Here is a 23,878-nt window from a genome sequence, read left to right on the forward strand (position 1 = left end):
AATAGTTTTCCACTGCATGCTCTCAAATTAGACCAGACTAGGCTTCAATATTGGATGAAGTTTAAAAGCAAACGGAACAGTAGCAGTACAGTCCAAAAAAACTCTCAGCACAAAGCAATGGGGAATTCCTTCTGTTCATAGAAACATGAGGTTAAGACAGACAGTGTGAAAGAGTGTGTATGCGTCAGAGAAGGGAAGAGAGACAGAGACAGAGAGACAGATGGTTAGGCTTTGTAGTGTGTGTCAGTTTGGGTATGTTAATATATTATAAAGGGGGTGAACCATATGTGTGTGGCTTGCTTGGTTGGTTTATTCTGTGTGTGTGCACGTGTGTGCGTGCGTGCGTGCATGCGTGTGTGTGTGTTTGAGTGTTTTTGTGTGTATGTATTATGTGACATTAGTATGTACACACCCAGAAGAGAGAAAGAAAGAAAAACAGAGCAAGAGAGACCACATGTTCCACGCAAATGAAAATAACCTCCGAGCAACCTCAAAAATCTGTTTTACAAAATATCTCCTATATGCTCTATTTGCTTTGACAGTAGCTGTCTTTCTGGGATTAAGTACTGTTTGTGAAATGGGCTCACTATGTTGTACTTGCATAACATATTCACCCATTTTCTTCTGTTTGTTTCTCCCAGCATTAGAATGGTAGACCATCCTCTCACATCACATCAAGTTGTGCACAGACAGCAAATAGCCTTTAAGGGACTATATATGTCTGCTTTACATAGCAGAGTCAGACATCAAAGTGGGTTGGATATAACATGCATATTTCTTTAAAAAAAAAAAAAAAAGGGAGAAATATACATCAACCAGCCACAACATTAAAACCACCTGCCTATTGTTGTGTAGGTCCCCCTCGTCCAACTAAAACAGCTCTGACCCATCTTCGTGAGGCACGAACTCCACAAGACCTCTGAAGATGTCCTTTGGTATCAAGCATCAAGATGTTAACATCAGATCCTTTTAAGTCTGTAAGTTGCAAGATGGGGCCTCCATGGATTGGACTTGTTTTTCCAGTACATCCCACGGATGCTCAGACTGAGATCTGGGGAATTTGGAGGCCAAGGAAACACGCTGAACTCTTTGCAAACCATTCCTGAGCAATTTCTCTGTATGGCAGGGCACATCATTCTGTTGACAGAGGCCCCTTTTACCAGGGAATACCGCTTCTAAGAAGGGGTGTACCTGATGTACTTGATCAGGGATGGACAGCGGTCAACATGAACACTCAGACCGGTCAAGCTGCGATGCACTGGCTGTTTTGAAAGCTTTCTATCACAGCCTTTTTCAGGGGTTTGTACACTTAAAGTTACCCTGCGGAGTTCTTGACCACTAGTTGTGCTACAGAGCATCTTATGATGAGTTAGTTCTTGTATTATTTGTATCTCATGCTTTACAAGCATGTCCACAAGGTTGCAAGTATTCAATGCAAGTAAGTATTCAAAAAAGTAGTTTTGCAAATATTTTACAGGGAGGGACGTGCATTTGTTGCACAGAATGTGAAAACGTAACTATTTCATAACATAAAAACAAAACAAACAAAACACTTGATATATAGGCCAGTAAATGCACTGTAATCTTAAAATTCTAATTCAAAGATTCATACAAAGATACAGTTCCCATTGTTGTGATGTGATACACATGTGTGCATATAAAACCTGAAAAACATACTGTAGGTTAATGTTTTATAAACAAACAGAGGAAGTTTGATAACTTGCGGCAAAATTCCCTGATGGTAAATCTAGGACATGATAAAACAGTCAAGCCAGCAGTCAGATGCTCATGTAGTTCACTGAAGTAAGAAGCCTACCAATCATCCATGAAAAACTAAGTTAAATAAACTTGCTGTCTCAGGGAACTTCTTGTTATGACTGGCACATCCACTTCCTGGCAAAGAGGCTGAACATGCATTTTTGAATATGCCCGTCGGCTACAGATCTGACATCCCACAGCACCTTGGGAACTGGAGGCTTGGATATTGACTGGATGGATTCAGGGAAATGGGAGCAGCTTTTCTCAGTGAAATCCTTGTTTGATTTAAATTGGTTTTGTCATGTTGTTGTTGTTTGTGCCTTATTTGGCTTGGGGTGCTGACAACCAAGAGTTTGAGAATTTAGTTTTTCAAAGACATAAATAGTGTAGTGGCATTCCCAGCATCCAGCACTTTAATTGGATTTGGAATGGGAATAGAATGATTTGAGTTTTCTTTCTCATATATATATATAAATATCGGAAAACCTTATGTAGGATGGCTTGAAGAAAATATTTGGAGGAGTATGAAGAGGCTTAGTGAGATGTTGGAATATTGACACAAAAATAAGGCAACAGGTTCCTGCTCAAAATAGCAAAATATTTGTGATGAGTTGTAAAAGTTCTCACTTTTACAGAAATCAGCCGTGAAATAACTGAATTCCTATATCTTGGTGGTTTTATGGATTCTTGGCTGCACGTGCTGCCTTCCCAACACTTCCATCCCTAGTCGGTGGTTATGTAACAGCTCACACTCTGCTCTTCCTGGCATGCTGTGCTCCACAGCACGTGTGGCTGAAGAGATGCTTGTTGCCATGCAGTCCTCCTAAACCGTCTCCTCTGCACTTATTAATACACACATCAAATATATGAAACATCAGGGAAGCTTCTAGGCTTCTCTTTCTTATGGGCATGTACACATACACATACACACACACTAGCACACACAGTATCTCTTTCTGTTGGATCTAAAGACACTTCTTCTGTACATGTGTGTGTTTTTGTTGTGCTTCAGGGATCACAGTCCAGGCTGAACAGGGATGGAAGAAAACAACGCAGCTGTGATTTTCACCTGGCACTGTGGAGTGTACAAGCCTTCTCATTGTCACTGAATGCTTTGAAATATGTAACAGCAGAGATTAGATAACAAGAGTCATGATGATGTGTTTTACATCACTTGAAGCCCTGGCACTCATAATAAGAAACATTTGCAAAAGCCATCAGCCATGCCGGCATACGCACAATTCTCCCCACAACAGCGTCCGTTTTTTGAATCTGAAGTACTCTTAAGCAGCCAGGAAAAGTTGGGAAAAAAATGACAGCCAGGTTATTTAACTGAATGAATATTTCCATTGTCATCCCCGAGAGCCTATTATCACAGGCCTATCTACTTGAAGAAGCTGTGGTTTGCTTTGTGGGACGGGCCCTGTGAAGGTACCACCGTGGCTAGTTTACTGTGAACATAAAGCTCTCCTCAAAGACATCCATAGTGTGCATCTCTCTTTATCTCTCTGTGGGAGGAGGAGGTTGTAAATCACCACAATAACTGCAGAGGCTGTGTGCATGTAAGTGCAAGGGAGGTTGTCATAAAAACAATCATAATGAGCATCAGTATATAAACTATGCTGGAGAGGGAAAGAGAGAGTGAGAGAGGAATGGAGAGAGGAAGGAGAGGAGACAGAGAGCGATGCGGGAGAATGATGGTGAATTTATGAGTGCAGAATGTTCCGTGCTGCCAAGCTGGCAAGGAGAAGACAATACAAAGTGATCATTGTATTCTCACACTCGAAGCTGCAACAGAATGTGAGAATCCATTGTGACTAATAACTAATTTCCAGTTCCGCGGGACACTTCCTACTGTGTTAATATGTTTCCTCATTTTGAAGATTTCGTATTAAATGCTTTTCTCGCAGATCTTGTTAAACATGAAATACGTTCAATATCAGTCAGTAAGTCAATTAATCAAACGATCTGTCTATGATCAGTCTGGCTCCTGTTTCTTTTTTGTCCTAAAAACTTTCAAACTAAAGGTATGATTTACAGAAATGAAAATTTCATTGCCTGACAACAAGAATTTACATAACAGTTCTCAAAAGGCTAAAACATATGGCTTATCTTCTATGAAAAACCCCTGAAAACTATCTTTATTGAGCTGAATTCTCCTTCTTTCTTCCAAAATTTGATTCTCATACATGTATATGTCTTCATCCACATCTGAGTTGAATTTGAAAATGAAATGAAAGGCCAATGGAAGAGGCAGGCCAGAATTATTTGTATCCACGTAGCCCACTGAAATAAGTACGATGACCTGTTCATCATCTCGAGTCATCTTATCCCAAGCTACAAACAGGTGACAAGCCTCAAATACTTGTGATGACCAGGGTCCCTTCTGATTTGTACAATGCCCCTTCAGGCAGTCTATCTCTGCTATGGAAAAGTAAATATTCTTGTTGTTCAAATTATTTTTATCTTATTCAAAATTTAAACTTTTGTTTGACCTCAATGTTTGTTTGTTTTTTTTCACCACAACAACAACAGAGCGCTGCAAAGCAAAATATGTATTCCTACTCCAATACTGAGTTGTACCGGCAAATGCAACCTATATTTAGAACAAAATGTCCTTTAAAGTTGCTTGGGCTCAACTCAGGTCCTCTCTATTGCTGGCTGATTCTGGCTTCTTTTTTTAGGATTACTTCACATAGGTTGATGAAGGCTGATAAAATGTCAGCATTCCTCAGTTCAGCACTCTTCAAGTTCAGTCAGGAAACTGGAATTAAAGTCTGTTTTACTGAAAAAAACATACAATGGATAAGGAAACCTAATGGTTTTAAGTGTCACTTTTTTTCCAATAACATGATGTTATTTGTCAGTAGAACAGAATCAACAAATAACACGTGAGCACTGGGCTCCAAAAGGTGATTTTCAATTTTCTGTGCAGCAATGGCCAGAAAATGACAGTTAAATGTATACACTTCTCACGCATATATAATGTATGAGAAGTGACTGCTCTGTCATGTGAATGAGTGAGACATGGCACTGGGGGAGTCAACTGATGATCACCTGGCACAACACGTAATCTGTGGCAAAAACAAGCCCAGACGCTCTAGAATCACTTTCAGATCATGGGTTCCCAAAAGTGCTCTTTCAGACTCTGAAACAAGTTTGTGTTTTATCTCTGAAAGGGCAACATTTTATAGCTAGAGTCACTGTGTGGACAGATTTTTCATACAGAGACAAAGATTCCAGACAATTCTGTATCTGCATCCCTTCAATAGATATGACAGTGTATGCTTCGTCAGTCAGCCCTTCAGAAGGCCGAGTTTCATGCCATGGATCTTACAGTTTGAGCCTATGATTTGACTGTAGGGAAACTTGTGTTGCTCAAATTAATATCACATGTAAAGGCTTGTAACAAAAAAAAATAAATCAACTTCCTTATGTCTATTCCAAACAGATCAGCTGTGATCAGTATGAACTTGTGAAGAACAAAACACAAAATATAATCATAATAAAACAAGTTAGTGGAGACCAAAATCAGAGAGTGACTATTTAACTTACATTTGGCAGGTCGACAGTAACACGAATGTTGTTTCCTGGATAGGTGACTTTTTGCTAACAAGTTTTCCTTATCAAGTCAAGGGATGATAATGTGTTGATGTTGGTTTCTGCTTCACCCAAGTAGACAAAAAATGAAATATTGCAGGTTAGATAATAGTTTGGGTTAAAAAAAAAAAAACAGCAAAACAACAACATCATTAAAAATTTAAGGTTAAGAGACATTCCTAGTTGTTTTAAAAATAAAAGGCTTCCCCAGTCCTCATCTTTATGTGGTTCATGATTGTATAACAATGTCATTCAACTTCTGACCTTACTCCTGATGGGGCAGGAGTTATAATTTATACAGCCACTAGAGGTCCCTCTGAATGAAACATACACAGGCCATATTGGGCATTAGAACAAACGACTGATTGTCGATTTTCTTTGGAGGTAATATCTTGATAATGTAGAGAGGAAACGGACAAAAAGCAGGAGTATAAAGTGGAAAGAGAGGAAAGAACACGAGGGAAAGACTGAGAAAAGCAGGCAAAAAAGTTAAGGAAATTTTGGGGAGTGGTGAGGCATGATTGCCAATGGACGAGGATGGACAAAGGAGAATCGAGGCTTGAGTCTACACAAGGACAAAGAAAAGAAGGAGGGATCAGGATGAGGATGACTAAATAGTGAGTGTTGGTTATATATTTCTTTCTTCCGACTACCCTTGGGGGGTGGTTGGGGGGGTTTTTAGAGGGGGGTAAATGAAAGGCATTGGAAAGCTCAGTGGAGCAGGGATGCAAATTGCTTTTTATTCTCACAGCTCTTCACTTCCAGTCTCTGATTTCAGCACCAGCAATGACCTCCCTCTGCTATTTTCTCTCCCCTCCTTTTTTATGCTTCTCCTCATCTGCCCCATCCATTCCCTTTTTTCCCTCTCTTTCACGTTATTTTTTTCTATTTCATCTCCCATTTACCCCCATTCTTTTACACAAATCTCTTTCCATCTACATCTCCCTATAGCTTCCCCTCTTTCCTACATTCCCTCTTCATCTATCCATCTCAATCTCAGAGGAGCCCCTGTTGCATCTACTTGCATGCAGTAGGAAAAAAAATGATATGGAAACACAGTGCAGGAGAGTGTGAATGGCTTAGATCATTACCACTAAACAGACACAGCCAAGGGAGCCGTCTAGAGAATATGACAGGTGTTGGATCAGTCTCTGAGGTGCTAGATTGGTTCTGAAGGGCCCTGTAAAAGATTCAGATTGTATTATATCTCCTCCTCAAGCCTTGATGATGTAAAGCTTGGGACTATTTGTTTCAAAAAATGACATATTTTGCATTCAGGTGAAAGGGCACCTGATCAGGCAAATTATTGATTCGCATAAATGGACAGGATAATTGATCTTGAATAATAGTCTGGGGTTTTTTTGGGGGGGTGGGGGGCGATATAATGTTAAACCTGTAAGAGGTATATGTTGCTTTAAATTATTTCTATAGTGCAGTGACCTTGAAGAGTGGGACTGAATCCTAAAGCAGTCTGCTTCTGAATCCTCCTCCTCTGCCTCCATCCTCCTCTCTTTCAAATACCTTTAGTGGGGAGGAAATGTGATCCCGCCACCACTCAGCCATACGTCCATACTGCACTCTATCAACCACCTACTTCAATACCTGCAAAAAGCCCTCCAACAACAAGTGGCTTTCAATTTCCTGTCTCACATGGTCCTCATGCCGTCAGCGACAGGGTATGAGGACCTTGGCATAGGGCACAGCATTTCAAAAGAGGCCTAATAATAAACATGCCGATCCCAACAGAGCTGAGTGACATATATTTCCCAGTCTCTGGAGATACGTGTATGGAGTCCTTAGGATTCAGCTCTGTATCTGGAACAGCTTGTGCACTGCGTGTAGTAAATCTGCAACAGCAAAGCATACAAGGCCTGCTGCAGGGGTATCATTTGGCCCATTTGCTCCAGAATAAATAATGCTGGTATTTTTTAATACAACAGTCAGATTGACAGTTTAAACAATCATCTAAATAGATATATAACAAGAAAAAAATGTACAAAGCAAATACTGTGAAAGGTAAAGTATGTCTAAGGTCATTTTGAAACAGTGTCATTACATACTCTGTCCACCAGAGAGCATTTACATGTCTATTTTTAGAAAATAAATGAATATTTATTGTTATATTGTTACTGGATTTTTTTTTAAACTCTTGTATTTTGCTTTTGTACAAGCCTCAAATTTTGAGTTCCAGACAAGCTATAATTAAATACTTAATAGATTATCCAAGAAGAATTATCAATTATCTGATTATGATATGATATACGAAAAGAATTAAGAAATACTTGTACATGTATATATTTAGATGCCTGCATGTGCTTTTGGAATAATTTGCAAAAATTTCTGGTCAGCCGGACAGTGAATGTGCTCATTTTTGTGTGTTTTTAAGATCTCGAGATTGAACTCCCATAAGGGTATTATTCTGACCAAAGCTTTTAGACTCAGTACACTCTTTGTATTTTCTTCCCTCAAGACCATTTCCTTACTTTATGGCATGTCGGAAACTAGATGACGGATTTCAATAAAGCCCAGACTCTTGTTTGTTTACTTGTACTTTGTCTAACTTCACTTTCCATCACAGGGCTCCTCTCACTCTTTTTCAGTGTCTCCTACCTCTCTCTCCTTGTATATATATCCCCTTTTCCCTCCATACTCTTTCATCATTTACTCTGGCCTGGACATAGCTTTCAAGAGAGCTCGCTGCTGAAGGTGAATCAAATTTAGAGGAACCTTTTTTTTTTTTTCTTCTCAGACCTCTCCCAAAGCAGAGGTTCACAGCTTCGCCAGTTGGCAGTCGTGCAGCTTAACTGACTACATACAATTTATTAGAGTCGATTGGAGCATCTGCAGGCCCTTTTGTGTCCCTGGAGAGGAGTAGAGTGGAGTGGCAATTCAGAGAGGTGGATGGTGGGGGTTTGATGGGGAAGGGAAGAGAGGGCAGAGCAGGACGCAGATTATTAGGGTGCTTTTGAATCCCTCTGGAAGACTGGGGGGAAGTTGATGAAGGTTTCAATCTCAGCTGTCATTCACACGAGACGGAAGGTTAGCTGGCCAAAGAGAAGAGGGGAAAAAATGAGTCGTCTCTGTGCACGTCATTTGTCCCACTTACTGCTTCTCCTGCACGAAGAGATTGTGTGTGTTTGTGTGTGTGTGTGGATGTGGGTGCATGGAGGCACACACAATATGTGTGTATGTGTGTATTTGGGTCAATTTTCAGCTAAAGATGTGTAGATGTATTACTGTTTTATGACAAACTTGCCAAATTTCTGCTTTCTGGTGCTGTGAAAGCTATGGATAGCTGTCCTTTGACTACCCAACATACTGCACAACACACATACAAATACACTGATCCACTGGAGGAGTCCCACACCTCATGCATTATGGAGGTCTGGGGATCTGAGGAAGAATCTTATTGCTATTCTAACAGAGTACCTAGAAGCACACGCCACATCTACACATTGTCAACAATGAGATAATGCAATATATAGACATCTATGGATCGATGGCACATATACAGCCTAAGTGAGTACAGAAAACTGGTTATCAACACATATCTCAACCACAAATTCAGTTTCTGCATGTGTGTCCATGTGTCTCTAGGTGTATGGCTTTTTCTTTGTCCATGTACAGAGCTGTGTGAGTCCAGATTTGATGGCCTGCACACAGTACCTCCTTGAGCAAGGACACCCTTGAAGAAGCAATATCTCTTCACAGTTGGACTGACCTACAACAGACGCAGGGGTGCTTTAGGTGTGTGTGTGTGTGTGTGTGTGTGTGTGTGCGTGTGTGTGTATGTGGCAATGACATACAAGGATAATGACAGAGACATGTTATTGTGGAAAGTAATTCAGCCCGTCTTCACAATACCACCTACAAAAAACCACAAATTGTTTGGTGTGACATAAAATGTCTGGCTACTGGTAAAACCTTTTCAGTACAAGCAAACAACTGGGATCTTCAATTGTAGTCCTTTTGTAACTGCCTAAGACTTATAAAAACTGAAGTAAATGTGTGGACAAGTCTGATAGAATCAAAAATGTTCAAAATTTACCAGACAAACACCACTCAGAAGGTTTGACTATTTTATACAGAAGAAATACGCCCAGTAAAAAGAAGCTGTAATTGAGGTCTGTGGAATATTACAAGTAACATTTGACATTTACTGAGCTTTTCAAATGTCACTTTTCAGCTCTTCAAACACCAAAAATGAAATCACCTCCACTCTATCGGAGTTGTGGCACAGGTCTCATACACAGGTTTCACTTAAACCTAGGTGCGCATATAGCATGTATAAAACATGTTTATTTCAGTGCAATCAGTTCTTTGATTGATGACAATAATATTTTCATATTTTTGTCCTACTTCAAAGACTAAGCCACTCTGATTATGTTTCATGCTGAAACTTAACATGATAAACACACACATAAAATTGGTTTCTTACATGCAACAACCAGTAATAATAACTTGATGTGAGCATGAAGAAGCCTTAATACCTACTCCAAAATGAAAGTGTAACTCACACAAACCATCATGGACAACACTAATCCTCACAATGTTATTTGTTTTTCTAGTGAGTTGTTTCTTTCCTCATCTCAGCCTAACTGACCTCTTTAACTGGTGAGAGAGATCAAGATTATAGACTTGTTTTTCATTTCAGTTCCACTGGCAAAAAAACAAAACACAATCCCAATTTTGCTTACAGTATGTTCACTTTTGGAAATAAAATCTATCAAAAACTTTGATATTGATCAGAGAGCAGCCTGGGTACATATTATACAGAAAACATATTGCAACTTACTCTGCATTGTTCTGTATATAAACATAAAATATACTACTTGATAGAAGGTGAGAGAGTGATAAAACGTCAACTACTTCCTCCTGGTGCTTCCTGGCAAGCTCTCTCGCTACTTACCAAACAATAAAGCACTTAGTACTGCAAAACATATAGAACACACTTAGTAAATCAGAAGTGCATCAGCGTATAGAATAGGACCACATACACTAATGCAAAAGGATGGACACCTACTTCTTGTATGTAATCTCCATGAGTAGCCAATGCACAAGAGGGAGAAAGTTTAGTAAGATGGAAAGCATTCCAAAACACATACGTGCCTGGCTAACCATTCATCCAGGTTTTCTTTTATATTTACCTTTTCCTTGAATACTCTTCCACAGCTGATAGTTTTAATACTGAATAAATCAAAAAGCTGGAAACTGTTTCACGCTTCCGCTTTAGCATAAGCACTGCTGTAAATCTCAAACATACAACAGAAGCACTTGTTCTCAGCTTCATTTTCCCTGCTGTGCCACCTCCTGGAATCAAAGGTGAGAAGGAAGAACAAAGGAAGCTCTTAAGACCTTGAGCAACAAGGCTGAGAAGACAATAATATAAAATATACTGCTCCATATACATGTATATATGCTACTACAAAATCTACTTCTCTTTTCTGATTTTGCAACTTGAACATTTTAACTGAAGAAAGTGAAATGATGACAAAAGTATCAGCTTGAAAAAAAGGAAGAGCAACTACTGCATTATCCCTCTCAACACTATCCCATTATCAGCCCTCAGTGTCATGTTCAGCTACTGTGAAAACCAATCCACACCCGCCATCTCTCCTGTTTGGCCATTATCAAGTTCTTGTATTTTGACAAGCTGTGATAAAGCAGAATCTAGCCCTATGCCCCATTGACAGCAGGCAGAATGAGCTTCCACGTGCTGTGAAATCTGTGTGTTAGTGCCAGACATGAGACAAACAACAGTGACCCACAGGACCAATAACAAGGCTGCGATGACGAGACAGCAGAACAGCAGAACCATGTAAGGAAATCTATTCATCTTGTAAGAAACATGCGCATCAAAACATATCACTCAAAAACGCAAATCAAATCAAATACAAAGACCTTTCAAAATGCACCGTTTCTCTTTGTTTGCCTTTTATCCACACTGGCATTATCAAACCTCTAAAAATAGAGCTTTTTGAAAACGCTCTCCAGTGTGGATACATTTAAAACTGCTGTGCTCAATTAAATGGGAAAACTGGGATATATAAAATGACTGTGTATTTTCAACCTTCGTGAATGAGAGCTTCTACACAGTTGCACTATTAAGAAACCTCCAAATCTATCTGAGGTATTTGCACTCTCAGTATAGTAGCGTTTCAAACAATACACATTGTCACTGACAAATGTTCATGCTGTTGGTGACCACATGTGTATGAAACAGTGATTTGATTTAGACTCTCAATACAGGAGCCCAGGAGATTATTATTATTAGCCTCTATGAACAGGTACCATTGATCAAATAACTATTAAATCACTGTTTAATACTTATACAGCTGTCTGATGATGGAAACAGAAAGATATGTCAGTGACAACACCATTATTGTGTAATCACCTATACTGAAATAAAAAAAGCAAAGCAAACTCCAGTGGCCATGTTTGTTGAAACTCATTACATTTCACTAGTCCTTACTGTAATAGGGATGTAACCATTATGGGATAATTTGACACTTCATACCAAGTGTATTTTCATCTGGGCATCTTGCCAGTACAACCTCCAGTGTTGAAAGAAAAATCATGCTGTATGGCTATTCTGACTTGCTGGACCACTACCAGTTCCACAGTTTTTATTTAGACTGAGTTTAGACTCATTTATTTTCTCTTTGGAGTAAATCAAAAACAGAACTGGAAAATAGATATTTGTATAAAATAGACCCTGGGGATGAGGCACTTTTTTGTTGAACCAAATACACAAACCTGCATGCACACTCACACACACATCATTTTGACCTCTGTTAGGTCACTGCGGGTGGATGAGCCGAAATGAAGCAATCGCACTCTACTCGCACTTTATGGGATATCATACTGAGTGTGTCAGTCTGAACATGTTACCTTGATTAACAATCTAAAAATAGGTCCCACACAGTGATGAGTGTTAGACAACAGTGAGAAGAGATGCTCACACACTGTGGTAGAATGTTTAAACATGTCGGAAACAATATTTTGGAGTTCGATGACTGGAAACTACTTAAGGTAACACTTTTAAAAGCCAAATAGTTGTCAGTAGTCAATAGTTGAAGTCTGAATAGACTGGCACAGACCAAGAGCAGACAGTTAAACAACTAACAGCTTGCTTGTTAGCTAGTTACACACCTGCAAGATAAAAATCAGCTTGTGCCTCAAAGGTATGCACACATGAAAGTTTTCTGTGTGTAGCTCTGCTTTCCCAAATGCCAACCTTTCTGCAAAAAAGGTGAAATACGTGTCAGTGATCACATCTCTTCTGACAGAATTCAATCAGACTTTGCTGCTACTGAGAAAGTCATCAAACTCGTCACAACCCCCATCTCAAATGAGACAGCAGAAGTCGATGGGAGTATGTAATTGGAGGTTATTGAAATCCAATGCGATGATTCCCTGAAGGGTTGACATCAGCTTCTCCCCCTATCTATTGGAGTTAGGAAAAGGCCATGTTCCCTCTGATGAGGGGCCACACAGCAAGAATGATGAGTCTGTTCAGCTCCACATACAAATACAAGCAAACTTTTTCTTTGATGACTCTGAACAAAAGCCATTTGAGAACCAAGCTGACCGACAGCCAATCTCTGCGACGTTTGCATCTCAACAAGACTTGCTCCTGGCCTGCAAGCTGTTTTCTGGTCCAAGGCACAATAACTAACAAAAGACTAGCCTATTCTATGCACTAATAATACAGCAGTTCACACTGGTGTTCATCCTGTGCAAGTTCAAGTGAAGTTCAGTGAAGCTGTGTAACTGGTATTGTTTTCACCACGACAGCTAAACCAACACTTTGAGCAGGTGAGTGTGAGCGCTAACACACAAATAAGTAGAGCAGTGGGACAAGTAAACTGAGAGATGCCTCTCGAAATGGTAGCCCAGCCGATTAACCCACTTCGATTTGTAACTCTGTCTAATCCCCCCTGCAGCAGGGCCCCAGCCTTGTGTCATTATCAAACAGGCAGACAGCATCCAGGAGTGAGAGAGAGACCAGAGACAGTTAGAGTGAAACAGAGGGAGCAAATGTAAGAGAAGAGAGAAACATCAGCTTCACATAGGACAGGTGTGGAAACTATTGCCCTGCAATGAGCGAACCGCACAATGGCAATATGCCGTCAATTCCCCACGCTCTACCTACCGACAAGAAAACAAGATGCTGCTATTTAAGAGTTAGACCTACAGCTGCAGGGAATGGGCTGCTGTCTGATGGCTAAACATCCACCCCATCATTCACTGTCACAGGCAGCAGTGAATCAGATGCCTAACTAGTGAGCTTGTTTAACCTGGGGGAATTGATTACATGCCTTCCTTCCCCTGACATTTAGAGCTGTGTTGCTAATTGTACAACAAGCAGTGTCTGCAACATTATTAATAATCCAAGTAGTACATTTTGGTGCTTTATGACAGAAATAGATAAAGTACTGGGGAAGCAAAGCAAACAATGAGCACAATCCTGAGAAGTATAAATAAAAATGCAGCAGGGCTGTACACTTTGCTCAAACATGGAAGGAAATTACATTTAAAGAGTTTTCACAGAATAAAAAGCCAAAAAGTTTTGGGCACCTGTTGTACAAACAACAGATAAGATTTAAAGAGATACCTATGAAAACAGAAACAGAAGTCTAACGCTTTAATCACAATTTTCCCAGACATCTTTGTACACACAGCTTATGAGATTCTGACTGCATAAAAACCTGTGGTAATCTTGTCATGGTGACAGCTGCTCCATCTACCTCTCCTCCCTCCTCTGCCTCTAGTTCCTCTTGCTATTCCCCGTGTTCTGAATACTAACCTCTTTCAGAAGTGCCATTTCTCACCTGCCCATGGGTTTTTGCTCTTAAGTTTTCCCAGTTCTGCTCTACACCCAGTCCAGTCACCTGCTCATCCAGTTGCACTTAATTTGCAGTATCTATAGAGGACAGCAGGAGATTGTCCGTGTTGTCTTGCTGCCTTATTGCTCTAGCCTTCATTCTGTTCTCCCTGTCTGTACCTGTTTACATGGCCACCTGGCTGCATTTTGATAGTCTGACTGTCTCCCTCAGCATTTTGGATTTGTTTGCCACATCTTATTGACTTTGTTTCCAACTGTTCACATGCCTGTTGACCAAGTAAGTACTTGTTCAGAGTTTGGCTTCTCTGTATCTCTGTATAGTTATTGGTATATCTGGGCTGATCATTATTGTTATTTACCAGGAGTAGACCAAAATAAACACAGCATTCTTATTTTCTGACCACCCTAACTTGTCTATGGCATTCAGCCTGTACAGTATGTACATCTCCAATAAAGATGTACCTGTTTTTGAGAAAGGCTCAGTAATATCCTAAAACAGCTGCGCACAGTAAGTTTTACAGTAGCAAATGTAAAAGGAGTAAATGGTGCATTTTTGGAACTATTTTCAGTCATGGATTCATGCTAATTTGGTTCACTAATGAGTATTTACAGCAGCAGGACAGTGGATGTGGGGCCTACTCAAAACTGTGTTAAAACATTGTGTTAATTGTAATGACGAAACATATTACCCACTGCTGCTGCTTAACCTGTTTTCATAGTTTTTAGTTCAACAATGGAGGCCTTCAGCACCAAGGAGTAAGTGTTTATAAAGCCACCTATGTTATGGCTCCAGGATATGAACTATTGACAATATTAACAACAGACAGCTTTCAGTCCTGCAGAACAAGACTTACCTAGTGTTGCTTTGATGATAATGCTTTACAAAATGTGTTTGACTCACAGGCTAAAACATCATGCTTGTACATTTCTGTACATCACACTTGTACATTCCCATTTTTAAATGATGAACTAATAGCCAAGACAGTAGGGAACGGGTAAAGTGCTGTGAAGTACACATAGCAAAATACCAGGTCTTATGGCTGTGCAAATGCTGATAGGAATTACTATTGTAAACTGAATTTATCATGGCAGTAATCTAATGTACAATTCTCCTCATATGAGGGGATGCCACCTTTGTTGTTGCTTTCATATGTGTTTACCTGAGTTTCCTTTCTATTGCCATCTTCCTCCATATCAGCAGAGAGTTATAAAAACACTTTTTCTTGTTTATGCCCTCGCTTATTCTATGATCACTATCACCATCATCTTCCCAGCAACACAACCACCACCGTCATCGTCATTTACATTAGGTTAATTGCTTGTGCTAATGAACAAACACCTACCCATGTGTTATGTACATTCACTGGTGACATAAAAATCCTCTTTTCAGTATACAAACAACCCACTTAATGTCTGTTCTTTTACTGCATTCAAGTGGCACATGAGTGTGATCAAAATGGATTACTAAAACTCTGTAGGGAGGCATATGTATCTAAACCTACCAACATGAATAATGCAAGTTGGATCATGGGTTGTTTCAGTGCTCTACTCACACAATTCATCCACTCCCTTCACTATCCCTTGTGACTTTCCACTGCATGAGGTGGCTGTATTTTATATATTTGTAAGAAATGTATACAGCTTCTGTGTATATCATATGTAATTCTCTTTTTTTCTGAATCTATTCATAAGATCGCTGCCAAGCTCCTTAGGTGAGAAAGAGGAAACCAGGTGGAAAAGACAAGACTTAATGAAAGGGTTATTAAAATGAAACAGAATGCGTTGAAAATATTTTTCCACCTAAGGGGAGCAACACATCAAAGCATAATAAATAAAGGACTAAAACGATGAAAAAAATGTTCCCTGAAAATACTAATGGTATGAGTGAAGGGAAAAATCCACCATCCCCTAGATATTTGGTGTCAGACCCGATAGTTGTTCTTCTGACCTCCAGGTCAGCTGGAGTTAGAGATAATGTATTGAAAATATGTGTCCACTGAACAGTGAAGAGTTGAAGAAGGTGAATTACATCAGATTAATTTACACCAGAGAAAGAAATTCAGGTTCCTACCCTGACAGGCCAAATACTCTGAATGACATTTGTGGGAGACTCGCCATATAATGAGGGGAGCTCTTTATTGCCCAAAACTGTGCTTCCATTCATATGTCACTATAGACAGTGGCCAAATGGTCCTTGTTGGATAGAGCCAACTCTCTCACTCATTCACAACACTTGCATCAAAAAAAGACACTGTGGCAGACTGAAATGTGCTCTGCTAAACTCCCATCACAGATCTGCAAATGGGGTTATACTGAGATGGGATGTGGGCTGAATGCAGCACATCAACATTTTTATATTAGCAATAGCTCAAATGACTGCATTTAATGTGAAAGGGGTCGCTCGTAATGATGAACCCACAGAGAACCATTACCCAACTCTGTACTTTCCCTCAGCTATGCAGAGAATTTTATCATATTTCAGGTCATCGTTTTGAGTTTATGGCTCACCTATACTGTTTGGTTCAGTCCCACCACTCCTGAATACCCTCTTTCCAGCAGCAGCCATCTGTTTTCACAGAAAAAGCTCTGATAAACCCACTGGATACCAAACTGTAAACAGACAAAGTTAATGACTACCTGGTGAACACATTGGAGCATTTAACATCTAAAGAGCCAGATATTTCCCCCTGGAGTTGATGAATACAAAACAAGGTATAAAGGAAGAGTGAAAATTGGACTCACATTCATTCATGGGTGACCAGAAACACAACTCAAAATTAATGCCAATGTTGCTTTGCTTAGTGTCTGCTGGATGTGTAACTAGGCAACACACTACATCCCAACTTTGTTAACTGATAATATGTCAAAACAATCACAATGACATACTGCTTTAAGTTTCAAGGTTTTGTTAACACATGGTGAAAGTATAAATCTGTCGTCATGCTTGTGGTGCATGGATTATTAATTCAGTTTCTGCATGGCACATTTAGATAACTGAAATTACTTGCATTCAGTCTCCTCCTCTGAGATTGTGAGATTGTTCTACTGTAATTATTGACTGAGTAATTTCTACTGTTTTAGATTCTAGTGACAGCAGAGTTGGAACAGTGCCAGTACAGTGTTATTATTACACTGCCAAAAGGAAGGACATGGTTGTCACTTCACCTCAAAAGATAATAGGCATTTTTAAATGGCAGTTGTATCCTTAATGTCTAAATTGCCTACTGTTTTCTTCAACCTGAACTTTAACTTTCCACATGCAGTCACTAACAATGCAGTGAGATCCCTTCTTTTAATGCATTGCACCATAAGTCAACTGGTAACCTTATTTTAAATCCTATTCAAGCCAATTTTTAATGAAATTGTCTTGGAACAGGAGCCCTGAGATGACTCTACGATGTCTCTTAAGTCAGACTGATGTATCATCTAGTCCTGAGCAGTGGAAATAAATCAATATTGTTATCGTTAGAGGCCGACTTTCTTATTGCGCTCGAGCTCTCTCTATTACAGCACCAAGTCAAATCCTCGCTGAACCCTGGTTGGCTTTGTCTCGGCTCTGTCCATTACATAATTTGAACAGCTACTTTTCTGTAGGCCATGTTAACATACCAGTTTATGAGGACCTATGACAGAAGACTAGTACAGGATTAGGATTTGTGAATATGTGTATGCACATGAGAGACAGAGACAGTGGACATCCTCACTAGAGACATCCAAGTGTACAAGTATGTCCATTGCTGCCCTATATTCTAGCAGGCTTAATATAGGCTGTGGACAAGAAGAGGACACTTTCACTGTAAGTGTCACTCTAAATGACTTTCAGCATCTAAAACTTTAAATGCAGTAGTTTTGAGTTCTGTAATTACTCTTTACAGCCAACTCAAGAATTTGATTCTTATGATAAACCATTGTACATTTCCTACGTAAGCAGTGTTCTTGTGTTCATTTTTGTTTGTGTCTTCGCTTTGTGCTGCACAATATCCAAACCAACCAACTACAGCTCTTGGGTCCATGTTACATTAATATCTTAAACTGTTCTTGTCTACTAAATACTTTATCACCCAGGATTACATCTGGGGACTGAGGTCAATCCCCATTGGCTCATTAGCTTGTTATGAGTTTTAAATATAGTGTGGAGATCAATTTAATATGACAGTTCATTTTATAATAGGACAAAAAAAACTTAGAGTGTCTTCATAAATTCACACATTTTAATTGAGTTTAGCACATTTCTTTTTATTTATTTCTCGCCACAATTGGAACATCATTCAGTCTGTGAATCTTCACACATTGCCTCTCTACACTCTCATTAGTTACCACGCAACCATCATGGAGCAGGAGTTTGGAGATAATTTGAGTACTGACAAAGACTGCAGTGATCAACACATGCATAATTTTGGCCAGAGAAAACTGTGCGTGCAGTGACAAAAGAGACAGTAGTGTCACTATATTCTTTCAAGAAAATGAAATGAAATCACGTTCATTATCTTCAAAGATTATTTATGTCATCCATCTGCTGATAAGTATCATTAACATTACAATGGGATGATTAAGGTGATGTTTTCCTCATCATTGCCATTTATATACTGGGCATTAAATGTTTAAATGCCATGAAAAATCATCTGACTTATTTCAAGTCAGCTTACTGGCTGATGACAAGTGCTCATCAATTTACAGTCATGCCCACATCAGCAACAGAATACTGAAGGCAGCTGTTAAATAGATTTACACACAACTACAGATGCAGACTTAATATCATTTTAAAGCTCTCAGGTCCGGATGAGATATTATGCAATACCACATAAGTGCTTCCACAACCTTTTTTTTTTCCCTTTTATTATCATATGGCAAGCAATAATGTCTTGCCTTTCAGCCAACATCCATTATGATGTATCATATCTTTATAATGTATAGTATAGGCCTAGTTTTCAGTGCAATCTTGATGCATTTACAGCAGACATCCCATCAGGTATATCTTTTGCTGAGAGGTAGAAATAATTTGGTGCTAAAATGGGGGGATGGGAATTTCACAGTCCCTCTCCAACAATCAATAAGATCCTCTTGACCTTTATGCGCATCAATAATGGTATTTCTGCCTTTTGGATGAGGATAAGAACTTTAGTTCATCCTCAGACAGGAGTATTTCTTCCCCTGTGAAAACTGTTGGCTTAGGATTCAAGTGCTCAGAAGCTCAACCAAAAGCAAATATTGAGACTTTAACGGCAGTGGAGAAAGTGCACAAAAAAGATAATTGCTGGGAGAAAAGAAAAAGAAAGAAATCAACCAATACCTCTGCATGCCTAGATATTTTCCATTCTTCCTTTGACAAGTGCATGAATTAAGGCTTTCCAAGCCACATGCCTTGGGCTGAATGTCTAACATGACATTGGTATTCAGTGTGTGTGTGTCCCTCTCTGTATGTCCACCTCTGAGTCATGCAGAATGAACCCTCAGCAGCACTAGGTACATGACCTTCCCTCCAACACCAGCACCACTGTCGGCTCTCCACATGGTAACTTGTTAATGTCAGAGCTCTCTCTCCCATCTATCTATGTCTCTGTTTCTCTCTGTGTCTCTTTATGGCATATAAGCAGAGGTGAGGAATTTGACCCCTAGGTCTTACACAATCATATCCTATCCCTTTTTCACCCTCGAAGGCTTGGGACTTTGGCTCAGACACCCTAGAACAAGTGACCTTTCATGGGAATGTAATGAACACCATCCACAGCCTCCTCATTCCATGTCTGGCTCCAGGCCTAAGTGGCATGTAATGTAGTTTTCTACATGCTATGTGACTCGGGAAAGCCACCTATTGGTGCATTGTTTAAATCATTGGTGATTACTTACTTTTTCCTATAGTCTTTAAGTCAAAAGAGGGCTTTAGGGTAAGGCCCTTCAACATGCTTGGATCCCCACTGTGCATTTGCACCTCAGAACTACTTACGTGACCAATACCACAGAAGACTTCATGTCCTCTTGGCCACTCACGCTTGAAGGCTTGCATACTTAGTTTGGTGAGTCATCTAAAGTGAGCTAGAGGCCTGTGTTTTTTCTAAATGGGTTTCTGCTCTGTGACATTGGTAACAAAGTGCTAAAACAGATGGTTTAAGACAAACCTGTCTGCAGTTCCTTATTTTAATGGCCGCTCTGGAAAATATATACTCTGTTATTACCCATTCATGTGTCTGCTTTTAATGTGGGGCCTTAAACAAAGAGCAGGAGTGGGTGATAGATGAACATATTGTTAATACAAGCCAAAGCATGGACGTCCCGCTCTGGCCTAATGGCTAATAGGGCACCGTTGGATACATTCCTCAGTGACATCTCTCCATTATCTTCAACCCTGTGCCTTATCTGTTCTCTAAAGAAACTACACTGGGTGGCTCTATCCTCGCACCAAAATAAGTGGCAGACAGAGAGCCAGATGGGGGAGAGGAAATGGAAGAAAGGAAAGTGCTTCTACACCAGCTGCTATCCTGAAAAGTGGTTACATTTATAGGAAGGGGAGCAGATCAAAGATGCTGAAACCATTACGCACACATGTGGCCTCTTCTTTTTCATGAAGCTCCAATGGGTCAGGTGGTAATGACTCTCCTTTCACATTAGAGGGTATTTAGTGGGCCAAACCTGACAAAGGAATGGAATGATCAAAGAAGCTGGGCGGCACTAGCTTTGTGTGTTTGGATGAAGGACGGGATTCTTTTTTTGTTTGGCCATGTGTGTGGGCGTGTGTGTGTGTGTATATAAACCCAGGTCCTGATGTATTTCTGAGGAATATACCCTAAAAAATTTTTTCTGAAAGTTGTGGCCCAGAGGAGATGATAGAAGTACTATAGAAATACTAATCAAAGCACAAAAAAAATTTGGAAAAAAAAAATTTTGTCCTGTTGGATGTAGGACACATACTACTACTACTGTATATCTTATACTTGCAACCCAGTTTTGCCTTCTTTTCTCATTCTGTTTTTACTCTCTGCTCTATGCTATCTAAAAAATACAAATACCCCAAATATCTACATTTATTTGTTGCTTAGCTCAACCATGTGGTCACTGAATACACAAAAAATATATATAACAACTTCCTTTTTGCTGGGAAACTCTAGATATAATGGGCTGGATGAAATAACTTGTATGCATTAGGTGAATTAGATGTATATACAAATAACATCTTACATAATACTTGAATTTGATTCCTGGAAATGGAGCCCATGTACGCATTTATACCATGTACACGCTTATACGAACCTGCAGGCACTCTCTCTCTCTCTCTCTCTCTCTCTCTCTCTCTCTCTCTCTCTCTCTCTCTCTCTCTCTCTCACACACACACACACACACACACAAACAATGCAAGGCAGCTTTCAAGCTCCTGCATTGGTTGCACAGGGAAAATTTGCCTTTAATTAAGAATTCAAGGCCACTGTGGCGGGCTCTGTGGACCTGCATTGTGTATGTGAGTGCTTGTGTGTGTCTATGATTGTGCAGAGCTTCAGTGTAAATACATGCAAATAGACATGGCATCATCTGTTTTCTCATCTCTACTCATCAACATATTCTACAGGAGCACAACGATAACAACATGAGAAACAGCCTTTGGGTGCTGCTGCCAAAAATATTCCAGCATGTAATCATTCCCTGACATCACAACATGACTCATGTCATAGTAACACCAAAACAACTGCAACAGCAGGACACATCTGTACACACCATAAAGAGGATGCAAATGAAGACTCCAACGTGGTACATGGTAGAGCCACAGACTGAGACAGTGTTACAAAAGAATAAAAAACTAATTACAATGGATCTTGTGTATATTACCCTAAATACAAATTCTTGTCAACCATGCCAACCATGAAAGATTGACCTTCCACGGTGATAAAAATGCAGCCTTGTGTTGCTTTGTAAACTGAGGTTGCAGTTCAAACATCTCATCACTAGGAGGTGCACTTGTATGAAGCAAAACTTAATCTCCACTTCTCATATCCACAGCTCTCAAGTTCATCCACTGTCACTATTTTTAGTAAAGCACTTACAAACCAGCTTTGACAAACAAATGTAAAACACTCCTCCTGAAGCAACACATATGTCAATGAAATATTGTCTAGTTTGAGACTTAGGGCAAAACTTTAACTTCCCCTATAAGGCATTTAAGAGATGAGTAGATTAAACTTTCATTCTCTTAAATCACAGATTTTGTGAAGTTAGAGATGCTTGCATGTGTATCTGCTCAGCAAATTAAGCAGCAATCAGCTTAGGAGACCAAAAACAAATCGTCCATCTGTGTCAATCAATTCCAAAATCCCCAGAGAGTTTTCAGCTGATGCCATCAACCCTCAAACAATACGACCATTGCTTTTGTGCTCTCAAATCCACAAGTCGATGCGAGGGGCCGGGAGAAAAGACACAGTTACACAGATCATCATTAAAGAGGGGATTCCCCGATGTTCTGAGAGGGTATTTCCTCAGGTAGGTTAAACATAGTAGGGGTCATTAATACATAATGGGGACCCATTGTTAAAAGTAGAGGTGATAATGTCCTACTTACCATATTGACCTCTGATACCATGTCTATACTGGCTATGTCTATATTCATTCCCACTCCAACCGGAGGACCTGGGACAGATAAAAACATCAATAAGCAACAGAAATACAGGGCACCAGGTGCAGACTGCGAGATTCACTGAAATATTTACGTGAAACGGTTAATAATGTGTGCGTGATGGGAACACATATTAACACTTGTGAATTTAGCTGTTGTCAGCCGGATAATAGTTTACAATGTTCATTTCGGGTGGGATTAGACGCGCCGAGTTGCGGTGAAAGTGCTGGTAATTCCCCTAAAAGTTGCTGACATTTAATCATCAAGCACTAAACGTACGTCCGTCGGAGTGAACACCTGAAACGGAGCATGGATACGAACATGAATGGCCATCTATTTGTCTAAAATGCCAATAGACGTGCACTGAGAGCTGACAGCCACCCTTTTAATGTAGTGATTTTTCACTCAGATAAATGAGCGGGTGTATTTCAATCGTCCACGTTCATTCTGGAACCACATCACTCATGTGTTCCCTCATAACGTCGCTATTCTGGGTTGATTTGACACAATTTTTTACCTCGGCTGTATCACACACAATGTCACAGACTGTGGCACCTGCCTTGTCTCTTTTACTTTCCGAAACTGCAGACCTTATTGAGTTATCCGTGATTTTCGTAGTAATTTTAACGCCGCACTATTATACAGGCTGACAAGGCGCAAACTCGGGCAGAGTTGGTGATAATACGAGTTCATTTACCTCCGAAATCTGGCCTCAATCGTATGTCATAACCTTTCAACAGCCTATCCACCGTTTCTTTAACCAAAGACATATTGCTAGGGTCATTGACACTGGGACTATAGAGAAAAAAAGAGAGAACAGGGAGAAAAGCAGGTTTAAATACGATAAATTCTTGGACCATAAAGTGTCCAAGTGTTTTCCATGCCGTCTGTAACACTGTCACACTTAGTATAAATGAGTGGAGCATCGTCCGACTCTTTCACTTACCTTTGGGCGCACACCACGGCCACTAAGAGGGGGAACAACCAGACGCAAAAACACCTCATTCTTCTTATTCTGAACACTGCCATGCTTATGTTAGGTGTTTTTTTTTCTTTTAATGAAGACAGACGATGTC

The 23,878-nt window shown here is 39.9% G+C and overlaps 1 protein-coding gene across 1 annotated transcript in view; it reads right to left on the minus strand.

Annotated features, from left to right (window-relative positions):
- The window catches only part of LOC121190552 (gamma-aminobutyric acid receptor subunit beta-2), a 50,130-nt gene extending 26,299 nt beyond the window's left edge, over positions 1 to 23,831 (minus strand). The window contains exons 1-3 of the mRNA XM_041051373.1: positions 23,749 to 23,831; positions 23,500 to 23,591; positions 22,749 to 22,816 (exon numbers count right to left, since the gene is read on the minus strand). Coding sequence (XP_040907307.1) covers positions 22,749 to 22,816; positions 23,500 to 23,591; positions 23,749 to 23,831 — 243 coding nt within the window. The remainder of the gene's footprint in view (positions 1 to 22,748; positions 22,817 to 23,499; positions 23,592 to 23,748) is intronic.
- Between the last annotated feature and the right edge of the window lie 47 nt (positions 23,832 to 23,878).

This window comes from Toxotes jaculatrix, chromosome 12 (genome assembly GCF_017976425.1).
Source record: "Toxotes jaculatrix isolate fToxJac2 chromosome 12, fToxJac2.pri, whole genome shotgun sequence".
Classification (NCBI taxonomy): domain Eukaryota; kingdom Metazoa; phylum Chordata; class Actinopteri; family Toxotidae; genus Toxotes; species Toxotes jaculatrix.